At 45.1% G+C, this 21270-nt stretch overlaps 1 protein-coding gene across 1 annotated transcript in view; it reads left to right on the forward strand.

Moving 5' to 3' along the window:
- cntln (centlein, centrosomal protein) overlaps window positions 1-14758 on the forward strand; it is an 85318-nt gene extending 70560 nt beyond the window's left edge. The window contains exons 25-27 of the mRNA XM_078290846.1: window positions 1353-1550; window positions 5176-5250; window positions 13900-14758. Coding sequence (XP_078146972.1) covers window positions 1353-1550; window positions 5176-5250; window positions 13900-14010 — 384 coding nt within the window. The 3' untranslated portion in view covers window positions 14011-14758. The remainder of the gene's footprint in view (window positions 1-1352; window positions 1551-5175; window positions 5251-13899) is intronic.
- Window positions 14759-21270: the final 6512 nt, after the last annotated feature.

Raw genomic sequence — 21270 nt, forward strand, 5'->3', positions numbered from 1 at the left:
CCTGTGAAAGTGGTTCTGCGGTGCTACCAAGCTGACACTTAATTGAATGGAATTAAACTGTGGTCACACTTCTGTTATATTATTTTATACTCTAACACCTTTTACATGAGAATAGAGACCGAAACCACAGTGCCATGAACTGACTCGCGTATATTCGTTTTGTTTTGTTTGGTTGTTTTGTTTTTTTTACATGGATGGGTTTTGTATAATGTGATCTCATTGGTTTTCAGACGCGTCTCATTTGAGTTTCTGTCAAAACTCCACGCGTTTTTATTCGATGTTGCTAATAGCCAAATAGCAAAACTCTGCATATTGTCAGCTGCAAGTCTCCCCCTCCTCACGCAGCACTCTCCTGTGACAAGCAGCTCTGGCTTTGTAAACTGCACCTGGTCCACCTGTGTGAAATTAACCAGAGGAATGGAGATGTTTGCTGCTACTCACCACTGTCCGCGTGTGATTACCCTTGTTACTGTAATGCACTTGAGTGTTTTCATATGTTTGTATTTGTGTGTGTGCGTGTGAGCGTGTGTGTGTACACTATACGCCTTACTTGTTTGGTTATTTTGTGTATTGTGTAAGAGCACGTTGCTCTTTGTTGTTTTTTTATTTTGTTTTTGTGTGCATGCTGCGAGCTCTCCTGTCTCCAGCTATCTCTCATCTGACCGTCTATTCCAAGGTCAGCTTTTCAGCAGGCTTACAGGGGAATGATACAGAAGATTATTGCCTCGATCAATAAGCTCAAAATGAAGCAAAGGGGAGTTTACTTTATTGACTTTCTCGTGTACAGTGGCAGTTTTAACATTTAATTGTCTCTCTGTATTTAGAGCAAATTCCCATTTAGCGCCCGACAACTGTGCCGTCCCAGGCCTGCCTCGTCTCGCTCGCCGTTCACTCGGGCACCATTTGAAACAGCTCCTCATAGCTTAATTATTAACAGTGTTATGCTGCCCTGTTGTACTGTGAGACATTCAGAAAGCAAATAAATAAATGAATGGCTGTATTTTCAGTAGCTCTCTCTGTCTTTCTCTCTCTGATGCATGATTCTCTGTCAATTCTGTGGAGATTTTAGCAAAACTTGGGGTGCGTTTGATATCAAAGCTGTGTTCCCTCAGCTTTAAATCGACAGGGCAAAAAACCCTCAGGTCCACATTCCTACAAGGGAGCGTGAGGCGAAACCGAAGAGAATCTGAGAGTGTCAAACTCAATATTCCTCCATAATGTACTAGGCCTCTCTGGCGCATGCTTGATCAATTTCATTTATTCATCTGCCAGGCAGAGCTATCCCTCTTGTTTTTCTACATCCATTTCATCACCCGCTTCTTTTTTATTCCTTCTCCTCCCTCCCCCTTCAGGCCCTGGCCAGTGAAATACTCAGAGACATTCAAGAGGTCAAGCAGCAGTTGATGAAGAGGAGGAGGTGGAGGCAGGCCAGCGCTGTGGCAGCAAAGGGCGGCCTCTCAGCTAAGTCCATGATCAAAGCCAAGTCCATCGCTGCCTCCATCCTCAATATGTCAGAGAATGACCTGGCAGACATGATGGACACTGACCAGGTAAGGCCAAGAGACACCGGATCAACATTTCATACAAACGCTAACTTGAAGATCCATAATAAGTCTAGATTATGCCCACAGCACTCAACGTACCTATAATAGATTTCCTACACTCTGAAATCTCTAAACATTTTAAAAGTTTTCAGGGGCATATTCACTCAGTGATTGCTCCAGAGAAATGGGAAAGACATTATGTTGTCAATACCTAGTTGTTGCTGTGGGTATCTTCTCTGTCAATTGAGACTCCTCCATATGAGTGGCTAGGAGCCAACTTCTACTCATCCGCTGGGAACAGATTACTTATCGTTGGTGTAGAATGGAGGCAAATATGGAGAAGCATTTGCCTCCTCTTCCTAGTTCAGTCCACCTGCATCTAACAGTATTTAGCCTTGGTGGAAATCTCTACTAGTGTCTGACCCTCTCTTATTGATGCATTGATATATGTGGGTGTGTAAGTAAGGGCAAAACATCAAGTAATTTTTCATAGAGGTGAACCACACACCATAGCAGTGTTGCTAATACTGTACGTAGGGAAGTTATAGTACAGCAGGGAAGGATGTGGCTCCACATTTAAATTCAGCGTTCTTGCTCTAGACGAGATGAAACACCTGTCAACGCCTGAAACACCTGTCGACTTGATATAAGATTTGATATGACACAAGTTGAATAAGTACAACTCTTTCTTTATGATGAAAGCCATCGTTGAAATGAAAACCTTTGCTATTGAGTTATCCACTTCCAAAAGTCTGAATTTTTACACTCTTTTTCCAACTTGGTGGGCCCTTTCTCTACCATAGATCATACCCAGGCTTGTCGTCAATTAACAACTCCACGTTACAATCAACCTCCCATCCCTGGGGACTTCCTCCCATCTCTCACAAGATGAGAGAGGGTGCACCAGGCACTTACTCACACTTGAAACCAATTTTAGCCTCTTGCAGCCCAGCCCCACCCAGGGGATGACAGGGCACAGTTTCTCACTTGACAAAAAATCCCCCTCATCGGAGCTGAAACCTCTCCGGGTAGAACCACTCTCTTCTCCTCTCCACTCGTTTCCTCCGTCATGTTAATGGTGGTTAATGGCAGGATGCAGGGTCTCTCTCTGTGTGTGGTGTGTGTGCGTGTTTCTGTTGTGTTAATTGAGCGTTCGTGGATCACAGTGCTGTTGGGAGGGTAGGGACCCACTGGAGAATAGGAAAATGTTCTGTCACAGAGGGAGGTTAAGAGGTTTGGTGTGTGCGTGTGTTACTGAGTATGAGTTTGAATGTCAGAAATAGACCCCAAGAGAGGTGGTTTGTGTCTGTGTGTGCATCTGTGTGTGTGAGTGTGTGTCAGGGAGCAACGAGGGCCAGTCACGGTGTGCGCTAATTGAAACTCCCACTGGACACAGTAAAGGACTGGGGCGGTAATATGAAGTCTGCGTCTATATCTAGAGCTCAGCCAACTGGGGATAGAAGTTAACTCAAAATCAGGTTCACCCTGCTTGGACCAGGCTGAGCTATACTGGTCAGGCAGTACATATGAGACTAGACAGCATTGCGAACATCAATGTAAAATGGAACTATATGATCACATTTTTGCAGTTTCTCTAGCACCCCCACTCTAAGTGTCAGGTGTATATTCCACAAATACTGTAGAGTGTGCGCTTTTCTTTGGATACAAGGACATGAAACGTGGTTCTCAAAATGTCCCAGTAGTTTTCAACGAATCCAACACATAGCCAGTTTATGTATTCACTTGGTTGTGCGATACCGGTGTGGTGAATGAGAGCTCATGGCTCAGTGGGATTGCTTTAATCTGTTTTACTTTTAAATCAGAACACTCCGTTGCCAACATAGCTTTTTGCCCTTAGTTAGGCAACTTTTTCTTCTGTCAACACTATTTGCAGGAGAAGTTTGCAACTTTGTAGCATAATTGTACTTGTTTTTTAGACTGAAAATAAACAAAATAAGTTTTGATAGGGGATGGATTTTTTAATTGCAGGTATTTTTAATTCATTCAAATGAATTTGTCCTGGTAATGGTTACATTTTGGGAAAATTTGGGGACTAAATAGCAACTCTGTCATGACCAGCATCATTTCAAATGGCTATATATATTATTTCCTCCTGAGCAGTGGTGTTGCTCTGTTGCTGCTTTCCTGCAAAAGAATCATAAGTTTTCCTGCAGGTGTTTCACTGGTCAGAAATGTGGTCATGAGATCTATTTGTGCAGCTGATAGTTTTAGACAGCACAGCACTGAATCTGGAAATACTCTTGTTTTCAGGGTTTTTATAGAAATGGGAATGGTGGCTACCTATTCTTTCTATTTATTTTTCAAAGCTCTGAAAGGCCTTTGTGTTATCAAGGCCAAAACATTCAGCTGCCCGTACACACACACATACACACACACTTACACACACAAAACAGTGTGATGTACACAGATGCAGGCAAGAAAGGCATGTAAGTATACTCAAGCTCCAGCTTACCTGCTAGACACACACACACCATGCTGCACACTGTCTATTCCATAGCATGCCACAGAGGACCAGAGAGAGGGTCGGCCGGCTCCAGGCTCCCTGGGTAACTTGTTGTGGAGTTAATGATCCAGCTGTAATAAGGCCATAATTGCCAAGCCGGTTTGTTTTGCACCTAATGATAGACGGAGGGTCAGTGCATTGTTATGCATCTACCAAGGGGGGACAAGCACACTCACACACTCTCACTCACTCACATGCACACACACACACACACACCTTCTTCACCCCTGTGGGAGGCACATAAGGCAGTAGTGACGAGGAGCCCACCGTAGAGTCTCTCACTCTCTCTCTCTCTCTATCTCTCACACACACACACACACACACACACACTCCCTTGCTCTCTGTCTATCTATCTCTCTGTTACTCTATTTGGGCAGAAGTCACTAATGAGGCAGACATGGAAATTAGCCTAGCCCTAGTGCTATCACCAAGGAGCCCCTATTGAGGATACCAGGGAGCTAGGGAGGGCCAGGAGGAAACACACACACACACACACACACACTCCTTTCCCCTCCCCATGTCCCCGTGAGGCAGCACAAGGCTCGTCACATCATTTGGAGCAGCAACACCTGGGGTTAAAAGAGAAGAGAGGCAGCACGTTAGTGCAGAGGTGTACATGGCCAAGCAGTCATGTTCATTAGCAGTAACAAGGCTACTACTCTGTTAGGTCTTTATACATGAGTAGCATGCGCACATATACTGGCCATTCCCTGCCATTTAGTCTCCAGAGACGTTCCTCAAGGTCCAGGCTGATATGATGCTGAAATCCTTTCCTGGAGCCGGAGACCCATAAAGACCAAGGTCATGTTACAGTGGCAAGTCCTCTCCACAAACATCTTCTCTCATCAAGGAAATGTTGTTAACATGTGACACTGTTTCCAGTACACCTTATAGTAAAGTGCAGCTTTGTCACTCTCCTGCTTTTTCTTTTTTTATTCGCTGTGACAAAGCCATTCTGCAGTTTTATACCAACAATATACCGGTATTCTGGATTCAGAAAAACAGCACCTGGTAATCCTGCTCAACGATTGTGTTCCCAGCCTTCTGTGTTTTTTTTCTTGTCGCCTCCATCCTGGTGTTGAGATTTATGTGATGTTGTGTTTGCAGGAGACAGAGGCCCGTTCAGAGGGTCCCAGAGACCAGGAGTGGCTGGAGCAGCTCAACCACATCCTCCAACAGAAGGTCAGGCTCACCATTGGCAATAATGATCACACATGATGCTCGTTCCTGCACTCATCTCATTCTCTTGTGCTATCTGGTGCTAGCTTTCCTTTACAGTGAAATATTTTAACAGCCTAGCAAAGCTCTTAGCTGTGGTGCGGCTGCAGAGAAACTGTTGTACAATATACTGTAATGTTAATATTAAAAAGTTTGCACGCCATTGTATGTCGCTGGTTCCCAGAGTTTGAGATAATAACAATGAAAAGTAAATGACTTGAGCACAGCGACATTTCAATCAATAGACCTTTAGTTACAGAACTTGCCTGTTGTGTTAAAGAGCTGTGTACCTAAATGTAAAGAATCAAGAATACTAGTGGGCTTGAGTCATTTTTCTCAAGGTGTTCACATTTTCTGGTACAGGTACTTGGAAAGGCTTTGGCCGCCAAATATAGCTGCTAGTTTTGGGTACCAGTTGCAACCAAATAATTTAGGGACCAATTTTAATCCTCTTGCAATCCATCCACGGGCCTTGTTCCAGTCTTTGGAAAAAAAAAACTGCTGCAAAAGATAAAACAAAGAGCAGCGACTGCATACTCATGCACTGTATGTGTGTTTGAGTTTCTGTGTGCACAGGCACTCGCCTGTGAGTGCTCTACTGGAGCTTTACTGGAGTGCTGTCAGTGTCTGCTCGCTGTGATATGTGTATGATTGAGAGTGTTGAGTGTGTGTATGTGTGTCTTGTCTGTGTTCTTGTCAGCGCCTGCCGCAGGCACTCATGCGTCGCCTCCGCACCGCGACACACACCAGACACTGTTCTCTCGTTCCCCAGATCTTCTTCTGACCTTTCCACCTTCCTCCCCCCTCCCACACACACAAACACACACACATACACACATGCAGTACTCCACTCAATCCATGTTTTTCCCTTCTAGCTGGACAGCTCTCAGTCCCAGTTCTCTGTCTCTCTCTGCCATCCTCCACTGTCCCGCATTCCTCTCTCTCTCTCGCTCTCGCTCTCTCTCTCTCTCGCTCTGTCTCTCTCTCTCTCTCTCTCTCTCTCTCGCTCTCTCTCTCTCTCCCGCGCTCTCTCTCTCTCTCTCTTTCTTTCTTTCTCACTCTCTCTCTCTCTGGCTCAGACCCCGAGGCAGCTTGTTAGTGGGGAACTAAATATTGATTTGGCGGGCCTGTCGATGCCGGGAGAATGAGCTAGTGTCCACCAGAGACCTCGGCACCGGCAGCCTGCTATCGACGTTTTCCGTGGGCAGAAGAGAGGTGGGAGGGGTGGAGTTGGTGGGGGGGGAGTGGAGGAGGAGAAGAGCGAAGTATGACAAGGCTGAGACTCGCCCCTGGGTCCCTGAGGGGACCACTGGGACCACCGCAGTCACCCCCCCCCCCCCCCCCCCCCCCCCTCACTGCACCAGACTTTTTCTATCCCCTTTCAAGTCCATCTTGTTCTGTTTTCTAATTTTCCTCTCTATCTATTGGTCTCCTCTCACTGTCTGCTTGTATAAACATTCTGTCGAATCAGGGGGACAGGGACTTCCTGTCTCTCCTGCTCTCTTTCTCCCTGTCTCTGTCTTTCTCATTCAAAAGTTATCAGGCGCTGGTGTTGCTGTGCTGACATGCTCACATGTCAAGAGGAATGGGAAGGCCATATGAAGACGTGTGTGCATGTATGTTTGCGAATAGAGGTGAATCTCCCAATGTGATGTTCGTATGACCATACAGTTAAGGTGCCTGCACCATATTTGTCCAGTGATGCTGAGACGCGAGCATGTTCTTACTAAGGAAACACAGGACAACAGATAGGTACTGCATTGCCTCATAAGATCCCTCCTTGGCTTCTCTACTCTCTGTCATAGCTTATGAAAGGCTCGCCAAGCAGAACATCTGTGAAATGAAATAGCCTGGCCTGTCACCCTGCCTGTGACACTAATAACACACTCCCCTAATAGTGATATGATCTTACCCCCCAGCACACACGCACACACACTTCTTCGGATAAAAAGGCACAGAGACAGAAATAGACCAAGCGAGAGGAAAGATGAGAGAGAGATCCATGTCCTCAACTGGCTGGCTGTCACTGAAAGAGGATGAGGATGTGTCCGTCTGTGTGCGTGTGTGTGTGTGTGTGTGTGTGTGTGTGTGTGTGTGTGTGTGTGTGTCTGGGTATGTGTACATCTGCGCGTGTGCAGCCTCGTCTTGTCACTGTCAGTGCCTAATGGAGCTGCCAGTGGGACAGCACTTTATTATCTCAGTGGCCCTGTCAATAGCAAACCCATCACTCACTGTGTGTGTGTGTGTGTGTGCGAGAGAAGGAGAGAGTGTGTATGTGTGTATCTGTCTCTGTGTGTGGGCCATTGTTCGCCATCACTGTCAACCCCAGCCACATGTCAACATAACAAGGAAGAGAGACAGCCATGGCAAACTGGCAGAGGGAAAGAGGGAGAGGAGGGTGTTGTCAGCATCTGCACGGAAAAAGGAAGCAATAGAACAAAAAAGTGCCGAGATGTGACTGTGTGTGCTGAGTTACTGCTCCCTCCCTGCCGCAGCAGTGCCTCTCTCCAACAGGGCATTGCCGTAGATTTCCAGAGCCCCCTCAAAGCCGCCCCACACGTCCACTCAAAACCAAATGAAACATTGCATTCATTTCCTCCTCTCTCACCTCCACTGGTGAGTTAATGAAATCAAACCCTATGTCTCTCAGTAGAGAGCCACCATAAGCAGCGCTACATAGCCAGAACCCAGGGACAGGGCTATCTAATAATCATGAGCAGGCCAGGGGGGTGTACTGTATGGCTCCACCGCAACCCACCATGAATAAGGCCAGCAGTGAAGATGGAGTGTCCATGTGGGCCATGGGGTCCAGGCACCGGCCCGGGGAAGCATTGATTTAATTGCCTTTGGTTTATTTGTGGAGTCCTAATTATTGACTGGAGGTAGAATTTAATGGGCCAAGTCTTTATGAAGACAGGGAAATGACTGGCTTCTGCTGCTGGCCAATAATGAACAGGAGGAGCATGTGCAAGCACGCGCGTGTACACGCACATAAACACACACGTTCCCTCTAGATCATTTTTCAGACTCATTTTACACACACACACACATACCTATCTCAAGCCTCATGACAGCACAATAACATTTAAAAAGTCATCGACTCTGTTGGTTTCTTTATGAGAGGACAGTGGGTTGGTTTACTAGTGTGGGGCGGCGCTGAGGGCCTGCTAATATTTACCCCCCGATCACACCCCAGGGAAAGGTACAAGCATCACTTCTTATCAGCCTCCAAACTATAACAAGCAGATGAACATTACATTAATACAGTAGTAGAGACAAGCTGAACCAAGGTGGGCTGGACTTGTTGTAAAGCATCGAACGTGTTTATGGGGCTGAAATAACGTGACACTAGGTGATATTGTAAATTCACTGCCTCCTGTAATTTCAAACCCTTGAAGAAGTGAGAGGAGGGGGGGGTGCAGCTCACTGCTAGGACAATAAATGGCATCATTTACTTGAAGTTAAATAACGAACTTCATTCACGTCGCTTCTCTTCGGGGCTTCTCTTCGAGGTTTCCGGCCATATTGGCACTTCCACAGGGTATTACATTGTTAGCGCTCGGAATTAAACATATCAAAGGCTCCGTGCCTTGCAGTGCTAGTGTACTGAGAAAGTTTTCTATTGTTGTCGGTGCTGGCAGGGTGAGGGGTAGTGTGTTGTGTGGCTCATTATGCCTCTGTAATGACAAGGAACAGCTCTGAGTCCCACACTTCCCTCTGAAGGAAAGTGACTCTAATTAAGCCTCGTTTAATGATTGAGCTAATTAAATCAGCCACTCTTTCTCTGTGTGTGTGTGTGTGTGTGTGTGTGTAAGAGAGAGAGAGAGTGGAGGGGACTCGAGCTGAGCCTTTGTACTGTAAATGTGTCACTGGAACAGTGGTGGGGACTAGAGAGGGGGGGTCCCAAGAGGAGATGGGTGGTAGGGTTGTTGTTAATACCAAAGCACATTGTGACCTAGTCTGTTTTTTTTCCACTTGCATTTCACATAAATAGAAATACTTAATTTAGTTTGATTTAGTTTGTTCCAATACTTTATGTTGTTCCTTAGTCATTGAGCTACTGAGGTGTTGATTTATCCAGCAAACCATAACAAACAGCTAATTTCAGGAGACTAGATGGGTTGGAATAAGCAGAGTGAATATTCTTAAGTTATGATGTTATTCTGGAGCTGTAAGGTTACTGTCAGTCTGATCTTTACAGTTCACCCAAGGGTAGTCCTTTGGAACACAGTAGGCACTCCCTCTTGAAGTGGGCACAGAAAGAGAATTGATGATGAAAGTGGACATTTCCTCACTGAATAGATGGCTCCACTGCTGTAGAGTTATTGAATTCCCTTATTATGTCACTGAACAAACATGGTACGGCAATCATTTTTCCACCTTCTTGTTTTTACGTGAGAATTTGCTGCAGGTAAAGCCAGTGTTGTTGCTCTTACCTGCTTCCCAGTACAGTACCTTGGCCATTAAGCCATACTGTTAATCAGGTGCATGTTCTTGATTGCATAGTTCTGCCTAAAGGTTGCATCTCTTTTGTATGGATATCACCTTACTATATTTATACCTCAATTGTGTCTAGATCACCTCATTTCTACACCTAATGAGTAGGAACCCGAAACAAAGACCCGGTGCTTTCCTGTGTTTAATCTAGGGTGTATTTAGGTCAGATCCCTAACAAATGCATGTTGCGCATAGACCTGATGTTTCCAAACAACGTATCAAGAAAAGGAGAGATTTTTAATTACAGTATTTGTGGCCCCAAGTGTCCAATTCCCTTTCATATCAGTCTCTAGTGGCCTAAAGGGGAGAAGAGAGAGGGATCTGCTCTGCTGCAGGGGAAGGTAATTACTAAGGAGAGAGAGAGAGAATAGGCTTGTCGGTGCTTTAGTGATTTTCTTACCTGAGCCCCTCTTTGCAAATGTGACATATTCATTATAGGAGATAATCAAATGCAAGACTTTTTAGTAGGGTGCCTTTGTGCTTGTGCTTTTTTCTATTTATCATGTTGTTGTTGTTGTTATTCCCCCGTTTGATAAATTTGATTTTCAAACAAAAGTGAGAAGATCAAAGATCAGAGAGCTGTTTTTTTCCCTCTGTGATCATGAAAAGTACTGTAACTACTTCTCCCTTACCTTGAATAGTGGCCTAGATTGGAGACAGCTCATCTAGCTGGGGACAAAGAGTTATAGCAGGTGAATCCAGTTCCCCCATCGCACTGAAAATACTCTTGTCATACCGGGCAGATGAGGAACCGTAACTTTTCCTCACATTATGACATTTAAACTGTAGGGCACAAGAGGAGGATTGTTGTGATGAATAACCTCACGGCTATGATATGGTTACAGGTATACAGGTACACACACGCACACACACATATCTATACACATGTAGATATACTGTATGTGTTTGCGTGTGTGTTGTACAGGGCCTAAGTGTTGCTTCTGCAGTGGCAGATTCTAGTCTAATTAAATATGTGCACATGCATAACTACTCTGCGGAGTATTGAATAGGTTGGTAACCCAGTGAATAACTAAGACTCAGGAGTCACTTGCCGAGTGCTGAAGTTAGAAATTTAGATTATGTACTCTTTTATACCTCTTTCAGCCTCTGTGATTTTCTCCCCCTCCCTCTTTCTCTCTCCATTCTGCCCTCTCGTTCTTTCTCATTTAAATATCCAGCCTGACACAATCTCGACAACTGCTCACAAATTAGGCCCTTGAAAACAATTGCTCTAACCTGTTCTTAGGGAGAAGACAAAAGAGCAGGAATGATCGATCGGTTAAGAAAAAGTTGGTGTGTGTTATGCAGCTACCAGACAATGGTCACTGGAGTGCTGCAACTTTGAGCCGCTCCTTGCCTCAAGGTGTGCCCCGGGCCATAGAATACCAATGTCATTTAATTGGCTCATAAAAACACCTTTTGCTCCCAGTCCCTCACCTTGTCTTTACACACACACACACACACACTGTCAGTGTCAGTGGCTTAACATGTCAGTTCACCGCTGAAACATGTTCATGAAATCATACCTAGACAAAAGGCCTGATCTGCGGGGCCTGTTGAATAGTAATGGCTGTAAGTTAGCATAGCTTAATGCTAGCTACTGCAGCATCGCCAAAGGGGACAGGGACTCCTGCAAAACAGCGGTTGCGTTGCTGAGCGCTGGTGCTGGCTTGCTCTGCCAAAGGGGACAGGGGCCCAGCTAAATCAACTATAGCATAACATTAGTGCCAGTTGCTAACACTGCCTTAAGCGACCCAGGGGATCCAGTAGAGCAGCTGCATCACAGCTTACCTCAGACCGCCCTGGGGGCCGTAGGACCCAGCAAAGGTGGCGGTTAGATGAAAGGGAATGATAGTCCCCCTTGTGCCATTTGTGTGTGTGTGTGTGTGTGTGTGTGTGTGTGTGTGTGTGTGTGTGTGTGTGTGTGTGTGTGAGTGTGTCTTTGCTTGTGCCTGCGTGTGCGTGAACCTGAGAATTGCTGATGTGAGTCACACACCGTAGGGAGACAAATCAGAACGAGAGGTATTTTATCAAGTGCAATACAACCATTTATCAACCGTGCCTTAAAGAGTCCAAAAAGTCTTCTCGCTCTACTTGGCGATATTTATCAACTTTAATGAAGCCTTGATACTGTCATACCTCTGCAGGCACATTGCATTTACTTTTCTTTTGATTTCCCGTGGATAAATTGAATGTAGATGGGGCTTCTTGCATAGTTTTCACATGCTAAACCCCAGCCATGAGGCATATTAGAAATAAGGTTTATCTAGATCACATTTACCTGTTAGTGTTGTTTACCCATATTATTTTCCCATATCAGTGCTTTTAATGATCCAGTCTCCCACTTTACCATCCCATAGAGCCTTGTGTTGTGGCTGTTTCTCTATTTTAGTGGGTTTGTTTGCTTAGTTAGTGGCTCTAAGTGGAGTTAGCTGATTAGTGTGTGTGTGTGTGTGTGTGTGTGTGTGTGTGTGTGTGTGTGTGTGTGTGTGTGTGTCTGTCTGTGTGTGTGTGTGTGAGAGAGAGAGAGAATTCTCCCCAGAGGACGCAGGCAGAGGGAGATGTCTCAGCAGTTACTGCAGTGTAGTGGTTCTCTGAGGAGTAGCGCTGTGTGTTTGATGCATCCAGTGCTGCTGGGACTGTCTCCCTCCACACACACACACACACATACATACACAGTCCCCCACCCCTTGACACCTCTCTCCTCTTCATTAGAGGGAACAAGAGCAGGGAACACAAGGTCCTCAGTGTGTGTGTGTGTGTGTGTGTGTGTGTGTGTATGTGTGTGTGTGTGCAAGTTAGAAACATGTCTATGCATGTGAGTTTGTGGGCTTCACACTATCCTGACTTATTGGAGATAGATATCAAGAATGGTTTCAAATCGCAATCCTGTTTCTTTATCTCGAAATATGTAAAATTTAATTAATTCCAATATAATGGTAATATCATAATATGTTACCTCTATATGTCAAATCACTTACACGCAACTTAATTTATTTTCCCTGATGCAGTTGTTTGCAAAGCAACATTATACACTACAGTTTGTTACAGCACTTCAGACTTTTGTCAGCCTGTTTCTCTGTACGGGTCAATACCTTTCGACCCGTACACAGGCCAACAAAATTCAACAAAGATTTTATGATATTTTCCAAATGCGAGCCATTTTCACCCTGGCCAGTCCACTTCTCATCCCTAGCCATGTGACTTGGGAAATTGCTCAGGGAATGAATTTGTTTCCCTAGCTTCTGTAAAAGGCTGCACATGGTTGAAGTGAATATTTATGGGTGATACAGTATGTATGCCTGCCTTTGATCGCCCGCCCTAATGACCATAAAGTCCTTGTGTCGATTCGGAGGAAAAACAAAATTAGCCGGAGGTGAAGCCTGCCTACCCTCGCTCTCTTTCCATCTCTCCCTCTTTTCCTCGCCCACCACTAGAAACCACATACGGGAAAAACACCTCCATACTCCAGGCTTTGTAATCCTGGATGTAGCCAAGTGGATTAAAGTGGGCTCCACTTCTCCTTGTCCCCTTTCCTTCCCCAGCATAGATCTGAAACTACAGCCCAGGTAAAAACAAGAGTGTGTGTCCCTAGTGATGGCTGGGCGGTTCTGGTCATGCCTTGAGGCATGCACACTTCAAAGTGTTAAACTGGCAATATGTTAAACCCCAGGGCAATGGATGGTGCTGTGCCTACGGCCCAGCCCTAAAAATGGCTATTATCGCCTCTGTACCTGTACTCAGTACTCAGAAATCATGGATTACCACTGATCAAGAATGGAAGCTTAGGACAGAACAAAGTGGCCTAGTAGAATTGGCTTTTCAAACTAGTGCTGTGTAGCCTGTTTTGTGAATTGCTTTATCAAAACACTGAACATGGACAGTCCCTCAAAAGTTTCTAAGTCCTCGGGCCCAATCTGAGGTTCTCTTGTTTTGCTCACAAAACAGCAAATAGGCTCTCTGAAAACCTGCCAGGTGTCAAAAATCAGCCGTTTTTTAACAGTGGTGTGTTTGTGTGTTTTCCTCATTTTCTCTACCCCCTCCACCTCCACCCCCGCACCCCTCTTTTTTCTATCCTTCCCCTCCTCGCCTCTCCTCGCCTCTCCTCCCCTGCAGATCCCCTCTGCCGGCCAGCTAATGGAGGCTGTGCGCGTGAAGATGAAGGAGAGGAAAGTGCTGACAGAAGAGCTGGCCGCGCTCGCAACACCAGTCAGCGAAAACGCCTGACTCCCTGGGCTGAGGCTGGGAAAACTGTCATCCTCTCCTTTCTCTCCCTCCCTTCTTCTCTGCCTCCCTCTCTCCCTCCCCGGTTCCTTCTCAGTGGGAGCCGGGCTGAGCCAAGCTGAGCCGGGGCAGCAGAACCAATATTTGCGAGAAAAGCGCTGTCGACTCACTCTGGGCCACTAGCTCAACACAGCAGCCCGGCTTTTGTAAATGAGCCCTCGACATCTGTGTTAGCGCTCAGTGCACTATGTCTATCAGACAGGGCCCTTTAGCACCAAGCTAATTTACAGTGCAGCCACACTCTCTCCCACTCACCACGCAGACCCGGGGTGATAAGGCAAGTGCTTACGCTAATGTTTAAGTTAGACGTGGACTGTTTTTTTCCTTCTCTCTCTTTTACCTCTCCCCCTAATTTATTTAGGATCCCAAGCACCTTAGGGTGCAGGGACTTGACCTAGCAATGCCAAGTCGACACTTTGAGAAAGTCAAGAGTGCAGTACAGCGCAGAATATTCACTGTAGCGGGGTAGATCCATTTATCAGTCTTGAGACTGTGCTGCTCTCAGAGAGCCTATCCAACCATCCAACCCATTCGGTTGCATTGATCAAATGCACTATTTATTTCTGAAGGAGATGAACTTTTTTTCTTTTTTATGTTTATATATGCTTGGTAATACTTCTAGTTGTGTGTATTTGTTCAGTTGATAATCCAGAGTTAATTATGTTACGAGGCTGATTATCAGTGATTTTAAATAAAGGCATTTCGCTTATTCTTTGTCTATATTCTGTGTTTCCAAGACGGCTTTATTGTTGCTAATTTAATTGTCTTTTGTTGGTATATGTGTCTAAATGCTCTTTAGCGTTTTGGTTGATCCCAGCAGTTCAGAGGACTGTCAGTCAGTCTGTGATGGTGACTGAGGAGGTTCTGGTGGACAGCAGGGTTTCACACTCTTCCCACATGATTGACAGCCGACTGTTGGCATGGTTCCTGTCTGTAACGAGTGACCCCCACTGTTGACATCATTAACAAGGGTCCACATGAGCACACACACACACACACACACACACACACACACACACACAGAGACATACACACACACACAGGCCAGACCCAGCACAGCACAGTGGTACACTGGAAGAGCGGTTCCACCCTTGACATAGCTACCTCCAACCCCTTTTATCTGTTTCTCTTTTCCTCTCTCTCTTTTATTATTCATTTTGAATATCAAACCATGATCCTGGTCTCCTCTGTCCTTGAGTTGGCATCCTACACCGGAGACCACACACTCCTCCCTTCAAATCATTCCTTTTTTTTTCTCCTTTCTTTACCTCTCTTCTAGCTTTTGTTTTCCTCTTTACCACTTTTCCTCCTTCCTTCTCTCTTTTTTTATGTACAATTAACAGTCGTATGAAGAATCCTCCGTTCAGGAATTAACAAGAAATAATTCCACTTTTTAATCCCCCCTCCCTTCTCAAATATATGCTAATGATGTCGTTTTCCTTTATCTTTTTATAATAAAGGATTAGGCCAGGACTGTCTCTAGCTGCAACTCAGGGACCAATTTAGCTGGGATCCAGGAGAGACAAACCCTGGTGGTTAATTACCATTCATTAACATAGTTTGCATCTTTTCTTCTTCTCCAATACCCAGGAGCCAGCTATTGTCAATATTTGTCCCATATAAATTTCTGCCGTTTTTTCTTTTTTTTTCTAGTCACTGTCCTCCAGCGTAATGCAGCTAATGACAAACATTAATAACTCAGAGAAATCCGTTGGCGCAGTGGGTATACAAGAGCACAGCACTGGCGCCACGCAAATTAGCTTGGAGCCCCCCCTTTTCCATCTCTCTCTCTCCCTCTCTCTCTTTCTCTCTCTCTCTCTCGTTCTTCCTTTTAATGCGTAATGCATAGTCAACATGTTTGCTTGCTTAGCCCTGCCATCCGGCCTCGCCTGACACTCTCATGCTATTTCTGTGACATATTCAAATGTGGGCCCCCTCAGCTGGTACTCCCGTGGGTTTAATTAACCTGGCCTTGCCTCTGACGCTCCCTCAGTGAAGACGTTAAAACGATCTTGAACACACCCTTCAAACGACCCCCTCTCAACCCCCCCTCAACCACCAGCACCCCCCCCTCCTCCTCCCCCCCCCCCCCCCCATGTCTTGCATATAACACTGTATACAATTCATCTCTCTTTCCCTCTCTGTAGGAATGGAGTGCCATCCCCTCCTTTCTTCTCTTTCACTCTCTCCTTGTCTTCCACCCCTCTTCCCTTGTACAACTCTCTCATTAAGAGAGGTCTCCTGTGGGAATTACTTTGATCAGTAGTTCCAAATGCAAAGTTTTCCTCCCTTCCCCTTTTATTCATTCCGACACAATCAACTCAGTGTCATTTCCCCCCCCCCCCCCCCCCCTGTCTTTATCTCTTTCTCTCACCCCGTCTTCTGTGTTTTTAATCCACTTTTTTTCCCAGATTTCCGGGGCTTACTGCTAGGGGTTGTTCCTGGAGGGGTAGAGGGGGTCGGGGTCACGAGTTGACTTTGAGGTCGATCGATGATTAGTGTACGTGTGTGTTTGTATGTGTGCGCGCATCCCCAGGCTCCCCTGTTGTACTTTTAAGTTCCCTCTGTGTGGTGTGTGTTCACGCCACTTGGGTGGGAACGCGGGTAGCCCACAGTACAAAGAACAGTCAAACCACAAACTGACAATCGCTGTAGCCTCCAGCTGATGCACAATTAGTCCTTACAGACCGAGGCAACAGCCTCTGGTGATTTCCCTTTACTTCTCTGACACAGTTTCACGCCCTGTCTATGGCTGCCAATATACCAGCCTGCTTTGATATCGCACGCACAGACACTTGGCACTGTCTTAAATAACAAGGTACGTGTGACATACAGCCAAATGTGTTTTTGTCAAATCTATAATGCAGCATGTTTACAATTTTCATTGTGCCTATCCTCCATTGTGGATCCAGAGGGAGACGGTATTGTTCAGTTTCCAACGGTAGATATCATTCACACGCACAGAAACTTCACCATGCTCTTGTATTTCCTCTGCCACTACTGTGTAACCATTTCAATCACTAGAGCCCGTTAAAATGATAATTATCACCAAAATTCAGATCTCAGACATGACATGATATCTCGCTGGATCCATGGATAGTGTCCTTTTCATTAAATCAGACGCCACCTTTTGAAAAAATGAGTGGCATTTCTCCTGACACACATATACTATGTATACAAGCTCATTGATCTCCACTTGGGCAAGTCCCTTATCCTGCTCTAGAGCGCTGCAGACATGAAACGGCAGCAGATTATGGGTGGATGCGGCCCTCCGTGGGAAGCTAGGGAGCAGATAAAAAGGCCAGCCACTCAGGGGACTAAAGCTATGTTTTGATGCTGTGTGATAAAGCTGAGGCATGGGGCAAGAGGGGAGCCTGCTGTGGAAAGTTACAGGATCTGTATGTGTGAGTGTGTGTGTATATATATACACACACTCTCAGGAACCCTACAGCCCCTAGAGCCTGTGGCTTCTCTTTCTTGCTTTCTCTCACTCCCTTTCCCACCTCTTTCTCTTCTCCGTCGTAGCCAACCTTTTCCTGCACTTTTACTGTTCTTTGACACTCGCTCCCTCTCCCTCCCCGCGGACTGTCCTAAGCCTTGCTCATGGCAGCCGTCTCTCTAAAGCCGTGGCCTGAGCTCCTGGGGAGAAGAGGAGAGAGGGAGAAAGAGAGGGAGAGAGGGGTTGATCTTGGTCTCTAATCCACCTCCTCCCGCAGCGTAGGAGGGGAAGCTGCGGTCCTCGACAGCACCACAGAGGGAGAGGCGACTCTTCGGGATGTGACTCCCTGAACCCTCTGGTGTCATTACATCTAATCTGGGATGTGTCTCAAATGGTGTAGAAAATGTGCAGGGACCAGTCAAATTGCAGTACTTTGTGTCCAACACATTGCTTTTGGAGATGCTGTTCTTAAATACTCTATCTAGGCAGAGGAATTCAATTTGTTTTCTCCACAGGAACCACTTCATCATTCGGCACACCAAACTACCTTTTTGTCTTGGGTTGTCTTTATGCGTGTTCAGACCAGAAACAAATGGCTAAAATGGGGTATCAGTCTTCATTGATCCTGGCTGCTAGTTAGTTAACAGCCATCCTTTGTTTGCTGCTCCGGTGTATATCACAACACCTTGGTCTGGGCGTCTGCAGCTCCTCAAAGCACCCCTCCACCTTGACTAACTTTTCCAAGCCCTCATTAGCGGGCTGGCTGAAGTTTGGAGGGTATGAAGGGGGCTGGCAGATTACCCCCCTCAAAAGTAGCACACCTCAGGTAATCACACTAATGAATTCAAGCCCCCCCCACCCCCCACCCACCCCCTTATTCCTTTCTCCTTTTCCCTCTCCATTTCTCCCTTTCTTGCACAGTGGCGGGCGGGTGCAAGAAGTGCCGAACAACAAAGAAGTGTTTGTTTGCATAATATTAGCACTGCACGCTCACACGCAGTGGCGGGGCCCGACTGCAGGACTGACTGGAGGCTTCCCATGAACACAGGTGGAGCAGGGCGAGCATCGCTGGGACCAATTAGAGCAGAGCACAGGTACATTAGCATGTTTGAGTGGAGTGGTGAGTGTGTGTGTGTGTGTAGGGGGTTGGCAGGGGGGTTAAGGTTGGTAGGCCTAACGAAGCACACACACACACTTGACCATGGCCTGGTGTGTGGTGATTGTGTGTCTCCAGTGATATGACTGGCATATGTGTGACAAATGACCACCGGTCCGCTGTCACGGCCCATCCTGCGTTTTCCATCTGCACCCACACACACACACACACACATTGTATTCCTCGCGCAGATACAATTGCAATTCTCTCTAGCTGCATGTTCCTCAATCCCTTTTTTATGTTTATGTTAACACACGATCACCTGCTGATGATTTTAGATTGTTAATGCAAATACTTAACGCAGAAATCAAAAGTTGGACAGAAATAAGAGCAGGAAAATGTGACTCAAAATGCATTCAATTTTTGAAATATTCTCCAATTTTCATGTCATTTTAAAATATATCCTGCAGGTGTGGAATATCTGCCCGCCTACCTCATCATGTCAGCAGTGAAAATGTAGGCTACAGAAAATTCTTCTGAAATATTGACATGAATATTCATGTTTGAAGTAAACACTCCCTGTCACAGTAACTGATCTGAATGTAAAATCTGCTAAAAACAAACAAAAACATATGAATATGAGTATTATTTAAAAATATGTGTTAAACCCATGCTCTGTACAAGAACATGAACATGTTATTATCACGTGAACCATAAAACTCCAACTTTCAGTCAGTGCTGATGACAAAAAATGGGAGCAGCAGGCTACCAAGTGGTCAATGTGTAATAAAGTTCCTGATAGGAATGATCTCACGTTTCGCTCCGGCTCGGCCTCCATCTGTCTGTACGGCGCAGGTGAGATTTATTGTCTCGTGAGTTGAGACAAATGGACACTCACCTCGGGCCACACGCGCACATACAGATCACTGAGCCGTGGGACCGAGCACTTTATCAGAGCTGCCAGTGGAAGCCAGTGAGCAGGAAAACTGTGCAAAGAACTGCACTCTGGTCATTGACAGCCAGTTTGATGTATCACTTATACTTTCTCTGTTGGCCAATAGGAGCTGCTCAGAGAAAATACCGTTGTTTTGTGCTCTATCACAGCGCATTGTACTGACATGAAATGTTTGGTGGATTAAGTTGTAGGTATCTGGTATATCTGGTACTCCCTCGTTTACTCTTTTCACCGTGTGCAGCTCTGACAGTGTCATGTGGCAGATGCATTGGGCAATTTATGCATGCAGGTTTATTCTGCCATGTTGCATCACTGCTTACCACTAGATGGAAGCAAAGTCTCATAGTTTATAATTGTGGTATAGTTTCATTCCAAAATTAAATATCTACCATTTAAAAAATAAATTGACATCCAGTTTCCCATATTGACTGCTGGCATGAAAATTAAGCATATTATGAGTTAGTATTGAATCATCTTAAGACATTTGCTTATAAAATAGCTCACTTTTTGAGGGCAAACTCATTTATGTTTATCCAAATATTGCCTGATTAATTTCACGTAGCAACATTTTTCCAAAATGGATATAGTCTATAGCTTTTTGGAATGAAACTATCCAATTAGAAACAGTGTCAGACACAGTAGAATAGATGATAGGCCTTTGTCATAAAAAAAATTTAATTCTCAACATCTAACATTTTAGTAGCTCAGTTATAGGAACCTTGAATCCTGAAGCAGGCTCTTAACCTGCTCTACAATTGTTTTAAACTACTGCAGTATTCTTTGTGATTGATGCATTTCCAACCAATATGGTGGTATCGCTCCTGTGTGTCAGCTGATAAGGTGTATATAACCTTTATTTAACTAGGAAGTCACATTGAGATTAAAACCTCTTTTACAAATGAGACCTAGTAGTGTGTGATGTGATAGTTGTTGACAACGACCCATTATTACCTTTATTTACCCTTTATTTTGTTTGTTTGTTTGTAAGGGACCATACAATATTAAACATAAATGTTTTGTACCAGATTTAGTTGAAGCTAATTTTCATCTGCAGTCCCTTGGCAAGTTACAATTACTACAATTAAATACATTCTGCACATTAACAAAGACAAAAGCATATAAACACAAGTTGACAATTTACAATACACATTAACAATGACAATACAAAAAAAAAAAGAACATTTAATGAAAAATAATTAATTGTCTGGTGCCTTGGTATGTAGATAAGGACCTGATGATTACTGACACTGTTGTTGGCTATTAAATAGACACTAATAAATAAGAATTGAAACTAAATCTTACCCACCCCTCTCCCTCTCCCTCTCTCTCTCTCACACACACACTCTCTCACTCACTCTCTCTCACTCACTCACTCACACACACACACACACACACAATCACAATCACAATCACAATCAGACACACACACCCCCACACACTCGCTCCCCCTCTAACTGTATGTTCAAACATTCTCCACATGATGGCGCCACTGACATAATAAATGTTTTCTTGTCTCTCTTACACCCAGCAGAGTGCTTCAATTAGACAAAACTTCACTGATCCCCCGTGGGGAAATTGGGTCATTGCAGCAACACGGAATAAGATGGATAAGATACTACAACAAATAGAACATATTAAAGATAAAGGAGTGAATTCGTCATCCTGATACTAGGCTACTCTATCCAGATACTTATGCATCCTACTGGCTTAACA

Source organism: Centroberyx gerrardi, chromosome 3 (assembly GCF_048128805.1).
Source record: "Centroberyx gerrardi isolate f3 chromosome 3, fCenGer3.hap1.cur.20231027, whole genome shotgun sequence".
NCBI classification, from domain to species: Eukaryota; Metazoa; Chordata; class Actinopteri; order Beryciformes; family Berycidae; genus Centroberyx; species Centroberyx gerrardi.